The sequence below is a fragment of the Eulemur rufifrons genome, unplaced genomic scaffold (genome assembly GCF_041146395.1).
Source record: "Eulemur rufifrons isolate Redbay unplaced genomic scaffold, OSU_ERuf_1 scaffold_383, whole genome shotgun sequence".
In the NCBI taxonomy this organism is placed as follows: Eukaryota; Metazoa; Chordata; class Mammalia; order Primates; family Lemuridae; genus Eulemur; species Eulemur rufifrons.
In genome coordinates this window covers 32,087-50,620 of record NW_027183165.1, presented here as the reverse complement: position 1 = coordinate 50,620, position 18,534 = coordinate 32,087, and the positions used below count along the sequence as shown (strand labels likewise).

At 40.9% G+C, this 18,534-nt stretch overlaps 1 protein-coding gene across 2 annotated transcripts; it reads left to right on the top strand.

Annotated features, from left to right (window-relative positions):
- Window positions 1–394: 394 nt before the first annotated feature.
- Window positions 395–16,930, top strand: LOC138380347 (zinc finger protein 491-like). 2 transcript variants are annotated; one of them, XM_069464960.1, is made up of 4 exons: window positions 395–500; window positions 13,768–13,894; window positions 14,097–14,157; window positions 14,554–16,930. In XM_069464960.1, the coding sequence occupies exons 1-4, from the start codon at window positions 498–500 to the stop codon at window positions 15,869–15,871; spliced, it is 1,509 nt and encodes a 502-aa protein (XP_069321061.1). In that variant the 5' UTR covers window positions 395–497; the 3' UTR covers window positions 15,872–16,930. The 2 variants fall into 2 exon arrangements, with proteins under 2 accessions (XP_069321061.1, XP_069321059.1); XM_069464958.1 differs by lacking the exon at window positions 395–500 and having other exon boundaries at window positions 13,599–13,894.
- The last annotated feature ends 1,604 nt before the right edge of the window (window positions 16,931–18,534 follow it).

Sequence of the window (18,534 nt, the reverse complement as noted above, 5' to 3'; positions counted from 1 at the left end):
AGTGGACACCGAGTCTGGAATTCCCTGCACACACTTGTTAGGCTCTCCAGGAAGAAGGAACAGGGACAGCCCCTTGAGTGAGTTAGACGCCAGTGCTCCTTCTAGCGAGCTGGCTCAGCTAGGGCTGAAATCCAGATCTACGCTGACCGGGCTGGGAGGGAGCGGAGCCCCAGAAGCTGTGGGTAGAACCCGTCTGCCTGGCTCCGGGCGTCCACGCTCCCATCGCTTCCCCTGTCACTCAGGCTCAAGGGGGCGGGGCCTGGAGCAATATCCAATCAGGGGTGCTGGGGCGGGGCCTGTGCACTGTCAGTTCAAACTGGTCGCGGGAAGGAGGCTGCGACCTTCAGCCTCTCTCCAGTCCTGGGTGGGTGACTCCCGCCGCGCTGGCGGGGCCGTGTTCGTCGCTCCGAGAGGCCCCAGATTCCTCCGCCACGGCTTCTGTCGCGCACTGGTCGCGGGATCCTAGAAAGGACCCCGGGACACCCAGAAGCCGGGAAATGGTGAGTGTGCTGGGTCCGATGTCCCGGGACTGTGGAGAGGGGCTGGTGGGAACCGGCCGAACCGGCTGTGGCGGGACCTGGGCCTCCCCGCGGTCCGCTCCCGAGTCTGCGGACCCGAGTCGCCGCTGGCGCAGCTCAGCCCTGGTTCCCTCCGGCCAGCGGGGTGGGGCTGGGCCGGCAGCCGGGCCCCGGGCGTCCTGTCTGCGAGGCGACCTCGGCCACCTCTCTGGGCGGCTCCGCCTGCAGCCCTGCGTGTCCCCAGATGTGCGGTGGCGGCTGGAGGGTTGTCGGGGGAGGGTCCCGACTCCCCGTGGGGCGGTCGCGTGTGTGTAGGGGTCACGCGTGGGCGGGGCTGCGGCCTGTGGGGTCCCAAGTCCCTTTCTGCTGTTAAAAATTAAACTGAGGCCCTTCTAAAAATTAAAGAGTGATTCGTGAATGAGAAACACCCAGTCATGGTTTGTGATTGGTTAACGGAAAAAAGCAACCTCTCTGAAATAATTTTAAAAAGTTTATTCTGGGCCGGGTGCGGTGGCTCACGCCTGTAATCCTAGCACTCTGGGAGGCCGAGGTGGGAGGATCGTTTGAGCTCAGGAGTTCGAGACCAGCCTGAGCAAGAGCGAGACCCCGTCTCTACTAAAAATAGAAAGAAATCATATGGACAACTAAAAATATATATAGAAAAAATTAGCCGGGCATGGTGGCGCATGCCTGTAGTCCCAGCTACTCGGGAGGCTGAGGCAGGAGGATCCCTTGAGCTCAGGAGTTTGAGGTTGCTGTGAGCTAGGCTGACGCCATGGCACCCGGGCAACAGAGCCAGACTCTGTCTCAAAAAAAAAAAAAAAAAAAAAAAGTTTATTCTGATCCCAATATGAATGAAACAAACCTAGCAAGCCTTGGGTAAGTGGTCCCGAGCCGTTGGGATTACAGTTTGGTTTCATACATTTCAAGAAAACAGGAATTGGAGGTAAAATCCTAAATCAATACTTGCATACTTTGGTTTGGCCTCAAAAGGCGGGACATTTCTAAGGGCGCTGTGAGAGTTGGGGGGAAGAGGCTTAGAAATCAGGGTCAGTTTAGGGATCTTTACTTGGCAATTGGTTGAGTGGTGTTAACCTTTGTCTAAAAATTTAGAGTCACTGGGAAGGAATGCTTAAGATACTGGGGTCTATTATCTGTCATGTGATACCCTTCCAGCAAAAAGAGACCTGTTTAACTAGGTTCTATGGCCTGTAAGGCTGACTTAACCCTTGCCTTGCTTGGCCTTAAGTCTTGTTTATAACTTGGTATCTTATTGCCACACAAAGCCTGTGTTTTGTCAGTCTTGTGATCTCTATTTTAATGTTAAAGTTGGTTAGTTGTGTCTAAACTCGAGAAGAAAGGGGTATAAAAAGGCATGTCTGACCTCCCTTCCCATCAAGGATACAAACTCAATTTTAAGGTTTTTCTGGGGTTCCCTTGGCCAAGGGGTGGTCTGTTCAGTCCCTTGGAGGGTTTAGATTTATTTTTAGCTTACAGGTTGAAGGCAGGCTTTGATAACCTGCAGAAGGCGCCAACCCAGATTAAGTACTCCATTGGTGACAGTTATGTAGTCGCTTTATTTGGACTTGTGAAGCCGAAATAAGCAAAAGGATTAGAGTCCACTTTAAAAGAGTTTATTCAGGCGAAAAGCTGGGAACAGGTATTCCAGAAAACACAGATTCCAGAGATATGGGCTCAGTGGTCCGAAGTTAAAAGTTAAGTTCTTGCTTCTATAGCCAAAAAACCAGGATTACAACGTTTTGTATACAAGGCTGGTTTATGAAGTACAGAAGTTTAATTAGTTACAGATTGTCTTTTTTGCCTACAATTCAGTTTTCTGGCTGCTCAGCCTCAGGCACTGCCTTGGTGTGAGCCACCCTGGGCTCCATTTGCAGGGTCGGGGGGTCCCAAGTTTGGGAATGTGCTGACCTGTGGGAGTGTGGGGTCCCCTGTGAACAGGGGTGATGCAGGCTGCCTGCCTGAGCTGCTTGACGGCCTCTTCTTAATTTTAATGAAGTTGAATTTGTCAATATTTTCTATTGGGGCCTACTTTACTTTCTTAGAGACAAAAACATTCCCGACTGTGAACTCACACAATTTGCTTGTAACTTTTAGAAGTGTTCTGCTTTTTTCTTACACAGATGGTTTCCTTTTTTGTGATTTGGCTTGTCTTGTCGTCTCTCTTAGGAGAGTTGCTATAACCTGTAGCTTTACCCTGACCGAGCTGCAGGGGATTTGGTTGTGCATATTTGCAATATGGCTTTCAGGGAGACTTCTTATCTTTAAATTTTTTTAGAGCTGGGATCTGGCTATATTGCTCAGGCTGGCCTTGAACTCCCAGCCTCATGAGCTCTCACCTCACCTTGCTGAGTAGCTGGGACAACAGGCCCACAACACCTGGAGTAGTTTTGCTTCATTTCAATGAAAAACAAGAGAAACCTGTTTGTGGATTTTATGGAATTTAATATAACACTAGATCTATCTCACAGAGGTTATCAGGGGCTATGCAGTCTCCTTTCTAAGGACATATGACATCGTTCCCTTCATTGCATTGATGTCTTTCCACATATACTTCTTGCATTATAATCATTTTATATCCTTTCACTGCCCTTTTTGGGACTTTAAGAAAATTAGTTTTAGAAATTACCTTAGAAATTACCTTAATAGGCTATGTTATCTTTTAAAAATGATTCAATATGTTACTAGTCATTCGAAATGCACTGAGATTTAATTTATGTATAGGGTTTGCATTCTAGAAACTTTCTAAAAACATTACATACGGAGAAAATGCATAAAACAATTGCACAATGAACAGAAATATTGCTGGAACCAGGATTGTGAAAGATAATTTCCTCACTTTTCTTCTTAGTTTTACAAACTGTGTATACATGCTTATGTCAGTGTATTTTGTTTTTGTGTATTTTTTATGCAAATGATATGTGTGATATTGTATGTCAGTTTGGTTTTTTGTGGTTTTTTTTTTTCTCAGCGATGCATCTTCCATAGAATGGTAGTTAATTCACTTTTTTATTGAATAGACCTTATTATTTAGAGCAGGGGGGATTTGACCCAAAAATTGAGCAGAGTTTCCACCTTGTCCTTCCCAGCTCGTAGTTTTCCCTATTTTTTTTTTTTTAACATCTTGACTTTCTGCAGTGTGTGAGATAGCTGGCGAAGCAATATATTACATTTTTGATGATGGTGAGAATTCTTGAACTAATACTACATTATTAACTAAAGCCAGTCTTTTACATTAGGGTTCACTCTGGGTGATCTATAATTCTGTAGGTTTTGACAAGTACGTGTGTCATGTGTCCGTCCCCAGGGTCTTACACGAAGACTTTCACTGCCCCAAATTCCCCTGTACTCCACCGAGTCATCACCCTCCACTCCCTCTAATCCTCCACTCCGCCTTCCCTGGTTGACACTTGTTACTGCCTCTGGAGTTTTGCTTTTCTGTAAGTAGCCATTTCAGACTTGCTTCTTTCAGGTAACAATATATGTTTAAAGTTTCTCCGTGGCCTTATGGCTTAATAGCTCATTTCTCTTCATCCCTGAATAATATTCCACTGGGTGGGTGTACCACAGTTTATCTAATCTCTTATGAATATTGACCTGGGTGTGGTGACTCCTACTTCTAGTCCCAGCTACTCAGGGAGGATTGCTTAAGGCCATGATTTTGAGGCCACTGCAAGTGATATATGGAGACACCCTGTCTCTTAATTAAAAAACAAACTGAAGAAGAAAGGCTTATCTTGATTGATTCTCGTTTTTGACAGTTATGGATGAGACTGCTAAAAGTATTCATGTGAAGACTTTTGTGGGGACATCGGTTTTAAACTCATGTGGGACAATACCTAGGCGTGTGATTGCTGAATCCTGTTAAGACCATGCACACCTTCCTAAGCATGTCAGCCTGTCTTCCCAAGTCCCTGTAATGTTTTCCATTCACATCAGCCGTCAATGAGAGTCCCTGTCGCTTCACGTTTCCCCCAGTGTTGGGTGGGGTCAGTGTTTTAGATTTTAGCCACTGTACCAGGTATTTGGTGATACCTCATTATGATTTTCATTTGCTCTTTTCTAGTGACATGTGATGTAGAGCCTCCTGTTATATGTTTGTTTTCTGTATGTATGTCGTCTTAGCTGAGGTGTATTTCCAGAGCTTTTGTTTTCTTTTTAACTGGTTGGTTGTTTTCTTGAGTTTTAGGAGTTCTTTGTATATTTTCAGTAGTAGTCCTTTATCAGATAGATGTTTTGCAGATATTTTGTCCCAGTCTCCAGCCTATCTTTCATTCTGTTAACAGTGTCTTTTGCAAAACAGTTTCAATTTGACTGAAGTCCAATTTATCCATTTTCTCATGCACAGATCTTGCTGTTGGTGTTATGTGTGAAATCTTCTTTCTTGCCAAGTCCAAGGTGGTCTTGATTTTCACCTGTGTTATCCTCTAGAAGTTTTGAATTTTGCATTTCCTATCTAGGTTAATGATCCATTTTTTTTTTTTTAGTTTAGCTAAAGAAAGTTAAGTCTATGCTTAATTCATTTCTTTCTTTCTTTCTTTTTTTTTTTTTTTTGAGACATAGTCTTGCTTTGTTGCCCGGGCTAGAGTGAGTGCCGTGGCATCAGCCTAGCTCACAGCAACCTCAAACTCCTGGGCTTAAGCGATCCTACTGCCTCAACCTCCCGAGTAGCTGGGACTACAGGCATGCGCCACCATGCCTGGCTAATTTTTTTCTATATATATTTTAGTTGGCCAGATAATTTCTTTCTATTTTTAGTAGAGACGGGGTCTTGCTCTTGGTTCAGGCTGGTCTTGAACTCCTGACCTCGAGCGATCCACCCTCCTCGGCCTCCCAGAGTGCTAGGATTACAGGCGTGAGCTACCGCGCCCGGCCTCTTAATTCATTTCTTTACACGTTAGTCAAGCTGTTCTGTTACCATTTGTTGAAAAGACTACACTATCTCCATTGAATCACCTTGGCTCCTTTGTGAATGATGAGATTACTATATGTGTGTGGGATTATTTCTGCATTCTCCATTGTGTTCTATTGATCTATTTGTGCATTCTTTTCAAAATACCAGATAGGAAGTCTTGTAGTCAGCCTGTTTTCTTAAGTGACCAGATTGGGTCTTTTGTGTTTCTCTGTCTCTGTTTATATATCTATATGTGCAGTGACAAAGCCTATTTGTCTGTTGGGTGCCATATGTGTATGCCCTATAAGTCTGGAAGGTTTTTATTTTCTGGCCTGGTTGAACTAGTAGAAATTCCCTTCCCAAGTTGAATAGAAGAAGTAAGAGGAGACATCCTTGTCTTATGTCTCATCTTTGGGAGAAAGTGCTAGTCTTCCACCTTCAAGTGCGATGGTAACTTTACATTTTTTATGCGTGCTTTATGATCGATTGAGGAAGTTCCCTTGTATTTCTTAGTTTCTTGAGTATTCCAGTCACAAAAGGCTGTTGAGATTTGTCACCTTTTTTACCTCCTTTTCTACATCTATTAGGATGATCTTCTATTTTGTTTGTTTGTTTTGCTGACAGAGTCTTGCTCTGTTGCCCAGGCTAAAGTGCAGTGGCATTAACATACCTCACTGCAGCCTCGAACTCCTGAGTCAAGCGATCCTCCTGCCTACGTCTCCCGAGGAGCTGGAACTACAGGTGTGTGCCACCACGCCCAGCTAATTTTTCTATTTTTTGTCTAGGTGGGGTCTCACTGTGTTGCTCAGGCTGGTCTCAAACTCCTAGCTTCAAGCAATCCTCTCACCTTGGCATCCAAAGTGCTGAGGAGGCTGACTCAGATTTGGTCAAGGAGGGAGTCCTTGAACCCCAGCCTAGTTCTTCCCAGGGCTGACAATAAATCCCTAAATTAGTTAATTAATTAATTTATTTTATTTTTTTGGAGACAGAGTCTGGCTCTGTTGCCCGGACTAGAGTGCCGTGGCGTCAGCCTAGCTCACGGCAACCTCAAACTCTTGGGCTCAAGCAATCCTTCTGCCTGAGCCTCCCAAGGAGATGGGACTGCAGGCATGCGCCACCATGCCCAGCTAATTTTTTCTATATATATTTTTAGTTGTCCAGATAATTTCTTTCTATTTTTTAGTAGAGACGGGATCTCGCTCTTGCTCAGGCTGGTCTCGAACTCCTGGCCTCAAGCGATCCTCCCGCCTCGGCCTCCCAGAGTGCTAGGATTACAGGCATGACCCACCGTGCCCAGCCGAAATCCCTAAAATTCTGGTTCCAATCCTCACATTCCAAGATGCCAACTTCTTCTCTCCAATTGTCATCATTGTCAACTATGTGTCCCCCATGCTACATTTGAAACAATTGCAGTATTGTTTATCATATTTTCAAAGAGCAGTAAATGGCTGTATTTTAAAATTTTTATCATTTGTCTATCTGAATATTTTTCATGAGAGGAAAGCACTTGAGTATCTACCTGAAGCTACAATGTGTAAAATACTTGTACGTAATAATTTGTGATGTTGACCAATGTTTAGACAGAAACAAAATTATTAGGCCGGATGCAGTGGCTCACGCCTGTAATCCTAGCACTCTGGGAGGCCGAGGCGGGAGGATCGCTCGAGGTCAGGAGTTCGAGACCAGCCTGAGCAACAGCAAGACCCCGTCTCTACTAAAAATAGAAAAAAATTATCTGGCCAACTAAAAAATATATATAGAGAAAAAATTAGCGGGGCATGGTGGTGCATGCCTGTAGTCCCAGCTACTCGGGAGGCTGAGGCAGTAGGATCGCTTAAGCCCAGGAGTTTGAGGTTGCTGTGAGCTAGGCTGACGCCACGGCACTCAATCTAGCCAGGGCAACAGAGCAAGACTCTGTCTCAAAAAAAAAAAAAAAAAAGGAAGGAAGGAAGGAAGGAAGGAAAGAAAATAAATTATTAAATGAGTCCTAATGTCACTGAACATAGGCCTGGTTCTTTGCCTCATGAAAGCAGTTCATTTGGATTGTTGTCTTCTCTTCAGTCTGAAAATGAGGCTTTAGTTAACTTGAGTTTGATGTTAGATACCCAGGAGCCACAGCCCTGTGACTTAATAGCACAAGGGTTAGTTAACATATTTGATATAGCTTTGATTTGATCTTGGTTTGTCAAAGATGTTAAAAGGCTGAAAACATCTGATCAAAACAGAATCACAGGTCATTGTAAAATAGCAGTAATTCACTTAACCAAGAGTGATAATCAAGACTTTAAAGGCAATGCAGAAAATTACAGGGATTTAAAAACCATCACTTTTTAAAGCTCAAATTTCTACAAGTAATCAAAAACCTAATGAAGATAAGATAAGAGGCCAGGCAAGATGGCTCACGCCTGTAATCCTAGCACCCTGGGAAGCCGAGGCCGGAGAGAGACCAGCCTGAGCAAGAGTAAGACCCCATCTCTACAAAAAATAGAAAAATTAGCCAGATGTGTTGATGCATGCCTGTAGTCCCAGCTATTTGGGAGGCTGAGGCAGGAGGATCGCTTGAGCCCAGGAGCTTGAGGTTGCAGTGAGGTATGATGATGCCACTATACTCTAGACTGGGTGGCAGAGCGAGACCTTGTCTCAAAAAAAGAAAAAAAAAAAAAAAAGAAGAAGATAACATAGGGATTATTCTAAAACATAGTCTTTGTTTCTTAGGCCAGTTACCAAAAGGTAAAGAGAAACCTTCTGCAGTGTGATTTTTTTTTTTTTTTTCTTACAGGAAACTTGGAAGTCAAACCTGGTGAAAAGGGTACTTGAATTAATCAGACATAAGAATACTGTGTCCAGGGTGATGAGTCAACATTATGTTCTAAAGGAAATAAGAAACTAGAAAACTAGTACCTTGAGAAGGGGGATATGAGACTCTTAGTAACAGACCAAAAAGCTTTCTGTGACCATATTAAATAATTCAGACATACCAAGAAAAGCCAAGTATAGAATTACGTTGTGCTGGAGAAAAACACTGCTTTTCTAAACCTTTAAAGTAAAACATTTTTGGGTCAGGCCACAACAACAGACTTAGAACCAGAGGAGAAACAGGAACCAATGAAAAGTTGAAGGTGAGAATTAACATTTCACCTTCAGCCTTCTCAAGGGGAGAAAAAGCTGAAAGCAGTGAGACATGGCATAAGTTGAACTTCTGGGATATAAATCTTGAGAAGTTTCAAAAGCAGCAGTTTATAGAATTAGAATCAAACTTTTTTTGCAATATTATTAGAAGCAAATCAGTATTTTAAGAAAACCTTGTTGTTTTAACCAAAAAATTTCCTTTTTACCTATAGCCAACTAGATCACATATACAGTTTATGATTTTCTGGTTTTTTCTGAGACAGAGTCTGGCTCTGTTGCTGGGGCTAGAGTGCCGTGGCGTCAGCCCAGCTCACAGCAACCTCAAACTCCTGGGCTCCAGCAATCCTTTTGCCACAGCCTCCGGAATAGCTGGGACTACTGGCATGCGCCACCATGCCCGGCTAATTTTTTTCTATATAGATGTTTAGTTGTCCGGTTAATTTCTTTCTATTTTTAGTAGAGACGGGGTCTCACTCTTGCTCAGGCTGGTCTGCAATGCCTGAGCTCAAATGATCCTCCTGCCTCGGCCTCCCAGAGTACTAGGATTACAGGCGTGAGCCACCATGCCCGGCCAAATTATGAATTTTTTATGAGCCTTATGATAACTTACACAGACCATCCAATTTTCCCTTTCTTAAATAACCATTTTATTTTAGGAAAAAAATGGTTAGGCAAGATCCTTTCTCATATGTGATTATTCTCTTTTCTATTTAACCTTTTTTACCAAAAATAAATTTTTATATCCATAAATTTCTACACATCTTTTTCCTGCTTCACTGGTTCCTTTTTATCTTGTTTTTATTTTCTTTCTAAATCTGTATTTTGAATCAACCTTTAAATAACCTTCAAATTAGACAAAATTATTCTTTTAAATAAAGAACATCTTTTTCTTTATAAAAAGTATATCTTATGTAATTATTTTTGGCTCATTGTATGTATAAAAGCATGCACATTAACCAGGAATTTTAACTCTGAGTAATATAAACCTTAACAAAAACCCAGGAAGCAAGAAATCTTGAATTGTCTGTCATAAGCATTTATCACACATATATTTACCTAATTTATTTATTTTAGCAATTTATGTAGATTCTAGTTGTCATTTCAAGTTATTTTGCTGTTAACCATTTTTATAGCCTGTGAATATTAGATATACAATATGATTAACTGTGCCTTCAATGAAGTCATTTAATATATAAACAAATGGAATATCTAAACACAATTTGGGAAAAGGAAAAGAATTTCAAAACACAGACCAATAAACAATCAAATTATAGTTTTAATTGCTACTTTTAAACTTTAAAAACCTACCAAGAAAACATACATAAGTATTCTAGTAAGACTTGCTATTCTGAATAACGTAACATGTTTTCTAAGTTCTACAAATATAGAAGTTTTTCAACACATTTTATTTAGATATTAACTAATTATCTCTATTTCAAATACCAACATCCCAAAATAAAATTTATTGACATGACATAACCCAACTGTAGAATGAGTAAACCCTTCAACACCAATCCTTAGCATCTCATGACAACAGAAAGTCAAAACGTGATTTACATAGGATCAAGATCAAACTGTTTTAAAGATAATCTGACCTGGTCTGAAGACATTTTCCAACTTAAATGCAAATTTGAGTACATGTAATACTTTCAAAGAGTAAGACCATTTTGAGATTCTCTTTGGATTCTAAAAATAACCATTTTGTTTATTTTAAAATTTATTACTATACAAAAATTAAAAGTTCAGGGATTTTTTTCAAATTTTTAAAGACAAAGGCCTTTGCTGTGGCAATACAATGTACATATATCAAGCAACCTTGCAACCTACACTCACAAAACAAATCAAGAGTGAGCAAGACCAAAGGGAAAACTAAAGCCTCCCAATTTCATTTCAGTTCTCAGAACCCCAGCTCCTAAGGGCAGCTTTAAATCCCTACTAGTACTATTAATATCAGATGATAGAGTGAGTCTGAACCAGATTTTATGTACATCTTTCCACAGACAATAAAGTCAATGGAAGAAATTTTATCTACAACTAGGATTAAGAGACCAAGACCAAAATACCTTTGACTATAAGTTTCTGTTTTTGTGAACCTACTTACGTGACGTTTTACTTATTCTAATTTACTGACCTTTATTTTTGTTTAGCCATGCCTACATTATTACCTAAGGAAGCACCTTAAAGACATGGATATTTTTGTTCATAACTCAGGAGATTTAGCTGTTATCATTATGCCAATAATATTAAATTAGTTTTATCAGAAATTGTACAAACACAGATCATTTTGTTTTGGCTGGGTTTATAGTTTTGTAACCTTTGTATGAACCCCTGACATATTAAAACATCTAGGAGGGACAAGTCATAAAAATGACCACTAAACTCAGGCAAAATTTTATGCTGACAGTTTGAGATATTTTTATTTTTTTAATAAATAATTTTAAAACTATATTTATTAAAGATTATTAAGGTCATAAGAACTTAAAAAGCATTTAGATTTGTTTACTTAATTTATGAGCAAGCATTTATTTATAAGCCAATTTGGTACTATGTAGACACCACATATAATACATATACATACACATAAATATATCTAAAGTTCTTTTCCCTTTTTTATTTTCAGTTTCAAATGAGCTTTTCAGTGTTTATATTAATCTCTAAGTAGCCTTGAATTAGCAGTTTTATCTCAACACTGATAGCTTAGCAACTGTAGATTCAAAGTAGAAAAGAAAATAGAATAACATACTCCTTTTTTTTTTTTTTTTTTTTTTTTTTTTTGAGACAGAGTCTGGCTCTGTTGCCCGGGCTAGAGTGCCGTGGCGTCAGCCTAGCTCACAGCAACCTCAGACTCCTGGGCTCAAGCGATCCTTCTGCCTCAGCCTCCCGAGTAGCTGGGACTACAGACATGTGCCACCATGCCCGGCCAATTTTTTTCTATATATGTTTTTAGTTTTTTGACTAATTTCTTTCTATTTTTAGTAGAGATGGGGTCTCGCTCTTGCTCAGGCTGGTCTCAAACTCCTGAGCTCGAGCGATCCTCCCCCCTCGGCCTCCCAGAGTGCTAGGATTACAGGCGTGAGCCACCGCGCCTGGCCCCATACTCTACATTTTAACTGTATTGTGGCAGAGTGATCACTCGACCTCTGAATTTTCATTGATATAATGTGGCCATCAGTTTAAACGTGTACACAAGAACAGGCCATAATATGTAACTAGCAGGAGTCCTAGAAAACTTGGCATCACTTTGACCTTTCTCATAGCACATTTACATGCCGCACACCAGTAAATACAAGAAGTTTCAAACAGAAGCCCAGAGAACACCAAATCAGACAAGTGCAAATGAACTGGTTCACAAATCGGGTTAAAGTCCAAAAACTATTCCCCCGACCAACAGGGTACCCCAAAAGAAATAAGAACAGAGAGTGGCTTAGTCTGAGGAAAAACCCCAAATGGAAGGGAAGGGAGTTCCCAGTTGTATACATGGGAGCGACTTCCCTACAAATTCCAAATTGAGTCTGTCGGTTTCCTTTCACCAATAAAGCACTGCAGACAGCTGATTCTGTGAAGGGGACGGAAAGGAGAATTAGCCCAAGATGAAAAGATTCTTGGGAGCTGCTGGGACATCCGTGGGTTCCCATCCTGCAGGTCAGGCAGCCATGAGCAGCTGGTGCGGACAGGCGACTGTTCCCTGCTGCAGCCAGCTTCCCTGTCCCTAGTAAATCAGGTGAGCTACGACCATCCAAAACACACAGTCTCACTTTGCGGATCCAGAAATTTGTAACCCAGTGCAGAATCAGCTGCTCATCACCCGAAAGCCAAACATGAGAGGAGGGTTGGTGAAAGGAAAAGCACCTTTTATTCAAGAGCTGGCAACCTGGGAAGATGATGGACTGATGTTGCAAAAGCTGGGTCAGGTTTCTCAGGCTGACTAGAGGGCTTATAAAGGGAACAGAGGCCTGGCAGGGGCTGGCTATGTGCAGGTCAGTATGTCTTGTTGTGGTGGTTAACGCAATAGAATTGAAGGTTAACTGCTCAGCATTTTGCTCCAGCGGGGAGGGGAGGAGTCCCACAACATTGGTTCTATAGTTAGTTGCTCAAGGCCAGTTTCTGGACTTACTAAGCAAGCACACAATTAGGCTTTGTAAAAGAAAGAATTACTAGTTAGCATTAAGATGGAGCTACCCTTACTGTTACACTTTGAACAGTGTGATTGGTTCCAAGATAAGACATCCTTGATTTTTATTTTTTTGTAGTTGTCATGGGTGTTATTTATGTGTTCTTCTCATTAAGACCTTGCCAGAGACGTGATTTGTCAATATTTTCTGCACTTTCATGGCTTGCCTTTTTCCCTCTGTCCATACTATACTCTGATGCACAAACATTTTTCAACATTATTTGTTTTGTTTTTTTTCTTTCACGAGACTTAATATCACTCTGATGCCCAGGCTGGAGTGCAGTGGTTTTACCATAGCTCACTGCAGCCTTGAACTCTTGGGACTCAAGTGATTCTCCTGCCTCAGCCTCCCCAGTAGCGGGCAATACAGGTGTGCATCACCATGCCTGGATAATCTTAAGGCTGGGCCTGATGCAATTTTTACCTTCTCTCCATTTGGCCCTCAGCAATTCATCAATTAAAATTTAGGTTTTCTAACCTCGGTACTGTTTCCCACAAAAGGTTCTACTCATGGGATTCTGTCTCAGTTAAGTTATGACTCTTCTCAGTTGGGTAGGAGAGTCCCATCCAAAATACCAAGCAAGGTTTAACTTTGTAACAAGCATTTTTTTTCTTTTCTTTTCTTGTTTTTAAATGTCTATGTCCTAATCTTGAGAAACTAGCATTTTCAAGAATACAGTCTCAGGATTGCTAATGCTAACATTTTTCTGCACGCTAATTAGTGAGACTTTGTTATAACATGTGCTGCAGATTCATTGTACAAAGAGGCATTAGGGGTGACCTGGGGAGCACATCTTTCTCCCTGGATTCACCAATAAGACATGACTTCCTGTTCACTGTTGCTTTACCCAGCAGTTATATACTAGCACCAGAATTGCAGTATGAGAGGACACGGGTATAGAAAGAGATTAACAGTCTGAGAAAATCATGGAATAAATGCTTAGAGTCACCACCATCATGTAAACTTCTTACCAATAGAGTATATGTCCCCAATGCTGTCAGTCTCCACTATCTTCTACACATATGGGATGTTTCAGGACTCAGTGGCCTTTGAGGATGTGGCTGTCAACTTCACCCTGGAGGAGTGGGCTTTGCTGGATCCTTCCCAGAAGAATCTGTACAGAGATGTAATGCAGGAAACCCTGAAGAACCTGGCCTCTGTAGGTAAGGGTGATGATACTCCTTCACTCAGTGAATTAGAGAACAAGAGTTTCTTGTTTATCAATGCTGTTTTGTGATTTGGAATATGACATGAAATACTTTGAATAAATCAGGCATTGTTGCAGTGTACCATGAACATAAAATCTAATAATTTTTTCATAATTTTATAATAATTCATGACTTTTTTTCTGGGTCTGCAATTTAGGGACAAAATGGAAAGACCAGAACATTGAAGATCAGTACAAAAATCCCAGGAGAAATCTAAGGTAATTTGCACTCACAGGACAAAGCAATGTCTTTAAAGAAAATTTTAGATTATCAGAAAATGTTAAAAACATGCACACAAAACAAATAACCCCAGGGTCAAATTATTTTATTCTCAGAAAATTTTCTCTAAAAATGCATACTTAAATGTGACAAAGATGTTTAATGTCTGAATTTATTTGATAATACTATGCAACCCCATATGATTATTATTTTTTGATAATAAGTATGGCTAGGCCATCTTGCAGAGCTTATTGTCCATTCATGTTCAGATAATCCAGAAAGAGAAGAAAGCCTATGCTGTCCTTGATAATGTTAAAAATGCAAGTGCCACTTATTAACAAATGCAAAATCGTTTATAAATAAACCAGTAATAATGTGCTTCTCATTCTGTACAGAAGTCTTATGGGAAAGAGACGCATTGAAAATCAACAAAGTAGTCAGTATGGAGAAAGCTTCGGCCAGGTTCCAGATCATATCCTAAACAAGAAAACTCCCGGAGTAAAACCTTGTGAAAAGAGTGTGTGTGGAGAAGTCTCCACTGGTCATTCATCTTTGAATACGCACATCAGAGCTGACCCTGGACACAAACCGTATGAGTATCAGAAATATAGGAAAAAGCCACACACACATAAGCAACGTGAGAAAGCCTTCAGTTATCGCTACTCCTTTCGAACACGTGAAGGGCCTCCCACTGGGGAGAAACCCTATGATTGTAAGGAATGTGGACAAACCTTCGTTTCTCTCATAGACTTTCGAAGACACATGGTAAAGCATAGTGGAGACGGACCTCATAAATGTAAGTTTTGTGGAAAACACTTTGCTTCTCTCAGTTTATATCTTATACATGAAATAATTCACACTGGAGAGAAACCATATAAATGTAAACAATGTGGTAAAGCTTTCGGTTGGTACAGTTCTGTTCGAGCACATGAAAGAACTCACACTGGAGAGAAGCCCTATCAATGTAAGCAATGTGGGAAAGAATTCATTCATTACAGTTCCTTTCATAGACATGAAAGGATTCACACAGGACAGAAGCCGTATGGATGTAAGGAATGTAGGAAAGCCTTCAACTGTCCTAGTTCCCTTCGCAGTCATGAAATGACTCACACTGGAGAAAAACCCTATGAATGTAAGGAATGTGGGAAAGCATTTACTCATCGTGTAAGCTTTGAATGTCACATGAGAATACACACTGGAGATAGACCTTATAAGTGTCAGCTATGTGGGAAAGCCTTTTATTCTCTACGATCATTACAAAAGCATGACAGAACTCACACTGGAGAGAAACCCTATGAATGCAAGCAATGTGGGAAAGCCTTCAGCTGTTCCACTTCCTTTCGGATACATGAAAGGACGCACACTGGAGAGAAACCCTATGAGTGTCAGCACTGTGGGAAAGCCTTCAGCTGTTCCAAGTACATTCGAATACATGAAAGGATGCACACTGGAGAGAAACCCTATGAATGTCAGCACTGTGGGAAAGCCTTCCATTATGTCAGTTCCTTTCGTAGACATGAAAGGGCTCACACTGAAGGGAAACCCTATAAATGTAAGTATTGTGATAAAGCCTTTACATCTTCAACAAACTTTCGAATACATGAAATAATTCACACTGGAGAGAAACCCTATGAATGTAAGGAATGTGGAAAAACCTTCATTCGTTCTAGTTCCTGTCAAAAACACGAAAGAACTCATACTATTAATATATGAGAAAATCCAGTTAACATAAGGAATTAGGAAAACATTCAGTTGCCCAGTTCCTTTTTTTTTTTTGGAGACAGAGTCTTGCTCTGTTGCCCTGGGTAGAGTGGTGCAGTGGTGTCAATCACAGCTCACTGCAGCCTCAAATCCAAGGCTCAAGCAATCCTCTTGCCTCAGCCTCCCAAGTATCTGGGACTGTCAGAGTGTACCATGACACCTGGCTAATTTTTCTATTTTTTTGTAGAGATGGGGTCCCATTCTTGCTCAAGCTGGTCTCAAAGTCCTGAGCTCAAGCAATCCTCCCACCTTGGCCTCCCAGAGTGCTAGGATTACAGGCGTGAGCCACTGCACCCGGCTGTCCCAGTTCCTTTCAAGCACAGCAGAGAAGAGTAGAGAAAGACCTCATGACATAGTTTACTTTTCAGTTGGGAAAAGAGATGATCTGTGATAGGACAATAAAAGCTAGAGTTGGAGTTGAATGATTGATTCCATGATGCAATTCAACAATAGCTCATCTTACATGAGGAAGGCATTAATCACATTTTAGTCACCATACTGGGTGACAGCCAGGTTAATATGGGTTGTGTGGACACTTGCTTGCAGCCCAGTTTCTCGATTCCTTGCCTTGGCAATCAAGAGTATCTTCAAAATCACTTGACTTTTATTTGCTCAGAGGTGTAGGTTTCCAGAGATGTCCCCAGAAACCTCACATTAAAGACTTATTTGTGGTAAAAAAATGAAATTGAGCTGAAATGAACAAAGGAAAAAAATTGTTTTAAGACTAACAAATGAATCTGCAGTTTGGTTTCCTTTCAGGTATATTAATGTCTTTACCAGCAAGCTAATTTAGACTGTCACAGCTGTGAATATTCTCTCATGCCTTACTCCCCTACTCAATAGATTGAATTTACGTAAGGTGTGATTTGTATTGGAGGCATCTTTGTTTTACTGGTAGTGACTCTGGTTCAGCATCACAGCTATAATGCCACCAACAAAACCAACTAGATGGGAACTTGTTTCTCTTCTGCATTGTGTAGTGACCGGTCTCACCCAGAACTTTCATGTGGGAATAAGCACCGTCATTTTATCAGGAATTTTAGAATGTGTCCTGTTATTCACAGCTGAATATAATATCTCAGCTGATTTTTAACTATGTTTGATTTTATGTGAATAAAAATAATATATGTCTTTATAGCTACCAAGATTTGTGTACATATTTCTTAGAAATAATTATTTTTTTAACAACTTTATACTACCAAATGTTATTCTCCTTTTCATTTCCTGACAAGGCATATTAAAATGTCTCGTTGCCTGAGACTGCAAACTGGTACAACCTCTGTGGAAAGTAATGGGGCGATACCTCAAAGAGATACAAGTAGAACTACCATTTGATCCAGCACTCTATCCAAAAGAACAAAAGACATTATTCTATAAAAAAGACAACTGCACTAGAATGTTTACAGCAGCACAATTCACAATTGCAAAGATGTGGAAACAACCCAAGTGCCCACCAATACATGGACTAATAAAATGTGGTATATGTATACCATGGAGTTCTACGAGGCCACAAAAAACAACGGTGATCTAGCACCTCTCTTATTATCCTGGATGGAGCTGGAGCCCATTCTACTAAGTGAAATAACAAGAGTGGAAAAACAAGCACCACGTGTACTCACCATCAAATTGGTATTAACTGATCAACACTTAAGTGCACATATAGTGATAACATTCATTGGGTGTCGGGCAGATGGGAGGAGGAGGGGATGAGTATATACACACGTAATGGGTGTGGTGCGCACCCTCTCAGGGATGGACACGCTTGAAGCTCTGCCTCGGGTGGGGCCAATTCAATATGTAAATATCTGTACCCCCATTATATGCTGAAATAAAAAAAAATTAAGAAAACAATGTCCCATTGCCATCATGGATCAGATCAAGTTTATATCATGTGAGTTGGTATTGCCATGGGCTTAAAACTTCAGACTTTTTTTTCCTCCTGGAAATTCCCAATCTTTCCTTGACTCATAATGCCAAAGGTTAAATCATGCTGTTGTGAGGGCACTATTGTCAAAGATCAGCAGTACCATAGTTGCTGTCAAACAGGGTATAATAAATTGCAGTAACAAATGTGACTGCAGCCCTAACTGATTTGACTGTGGGATACATCAATAAGAGGTTCCTCTTTTTTTTTTTTTAAGAGACAGGGTAAGACCTCTGTCAGTACAGTGGCAGGATAATAGATAATAGTTCACTACAGCCTTGACTTACTGGGCTTAAATGATCTTCCTTCCTCAGCCTCCCAAGTAGCTTAGATTATACACACATGCCACCATGCGCAGCTATTTTTTTTTTTTGAGCTGGGGTCTGACAGTGTTGCCCAGGTTGGTCTCAGCTAATTCAGAAGTTGAGGTAGGAGGATTGCTTGAGCCCAGGAGTTCAAAGTTGTATATATTGAGCTATAATTGTGCCATTGCACTCTAGCCTGGGCGACAGGGCAATACCCTGTCAGACCCCAGAGAAGTAACATATGGCATATACAAAATCTTTTGAACACTACTTTTATGTTTTTAATAAAAATTAAGCTTAGTTCTCAAGAACTACTGTAATGAGTAAACAATTCAGGTGGACACAGAAAGGAGAACTATGGCAACTTGTGAATAAGTGAATGGCAA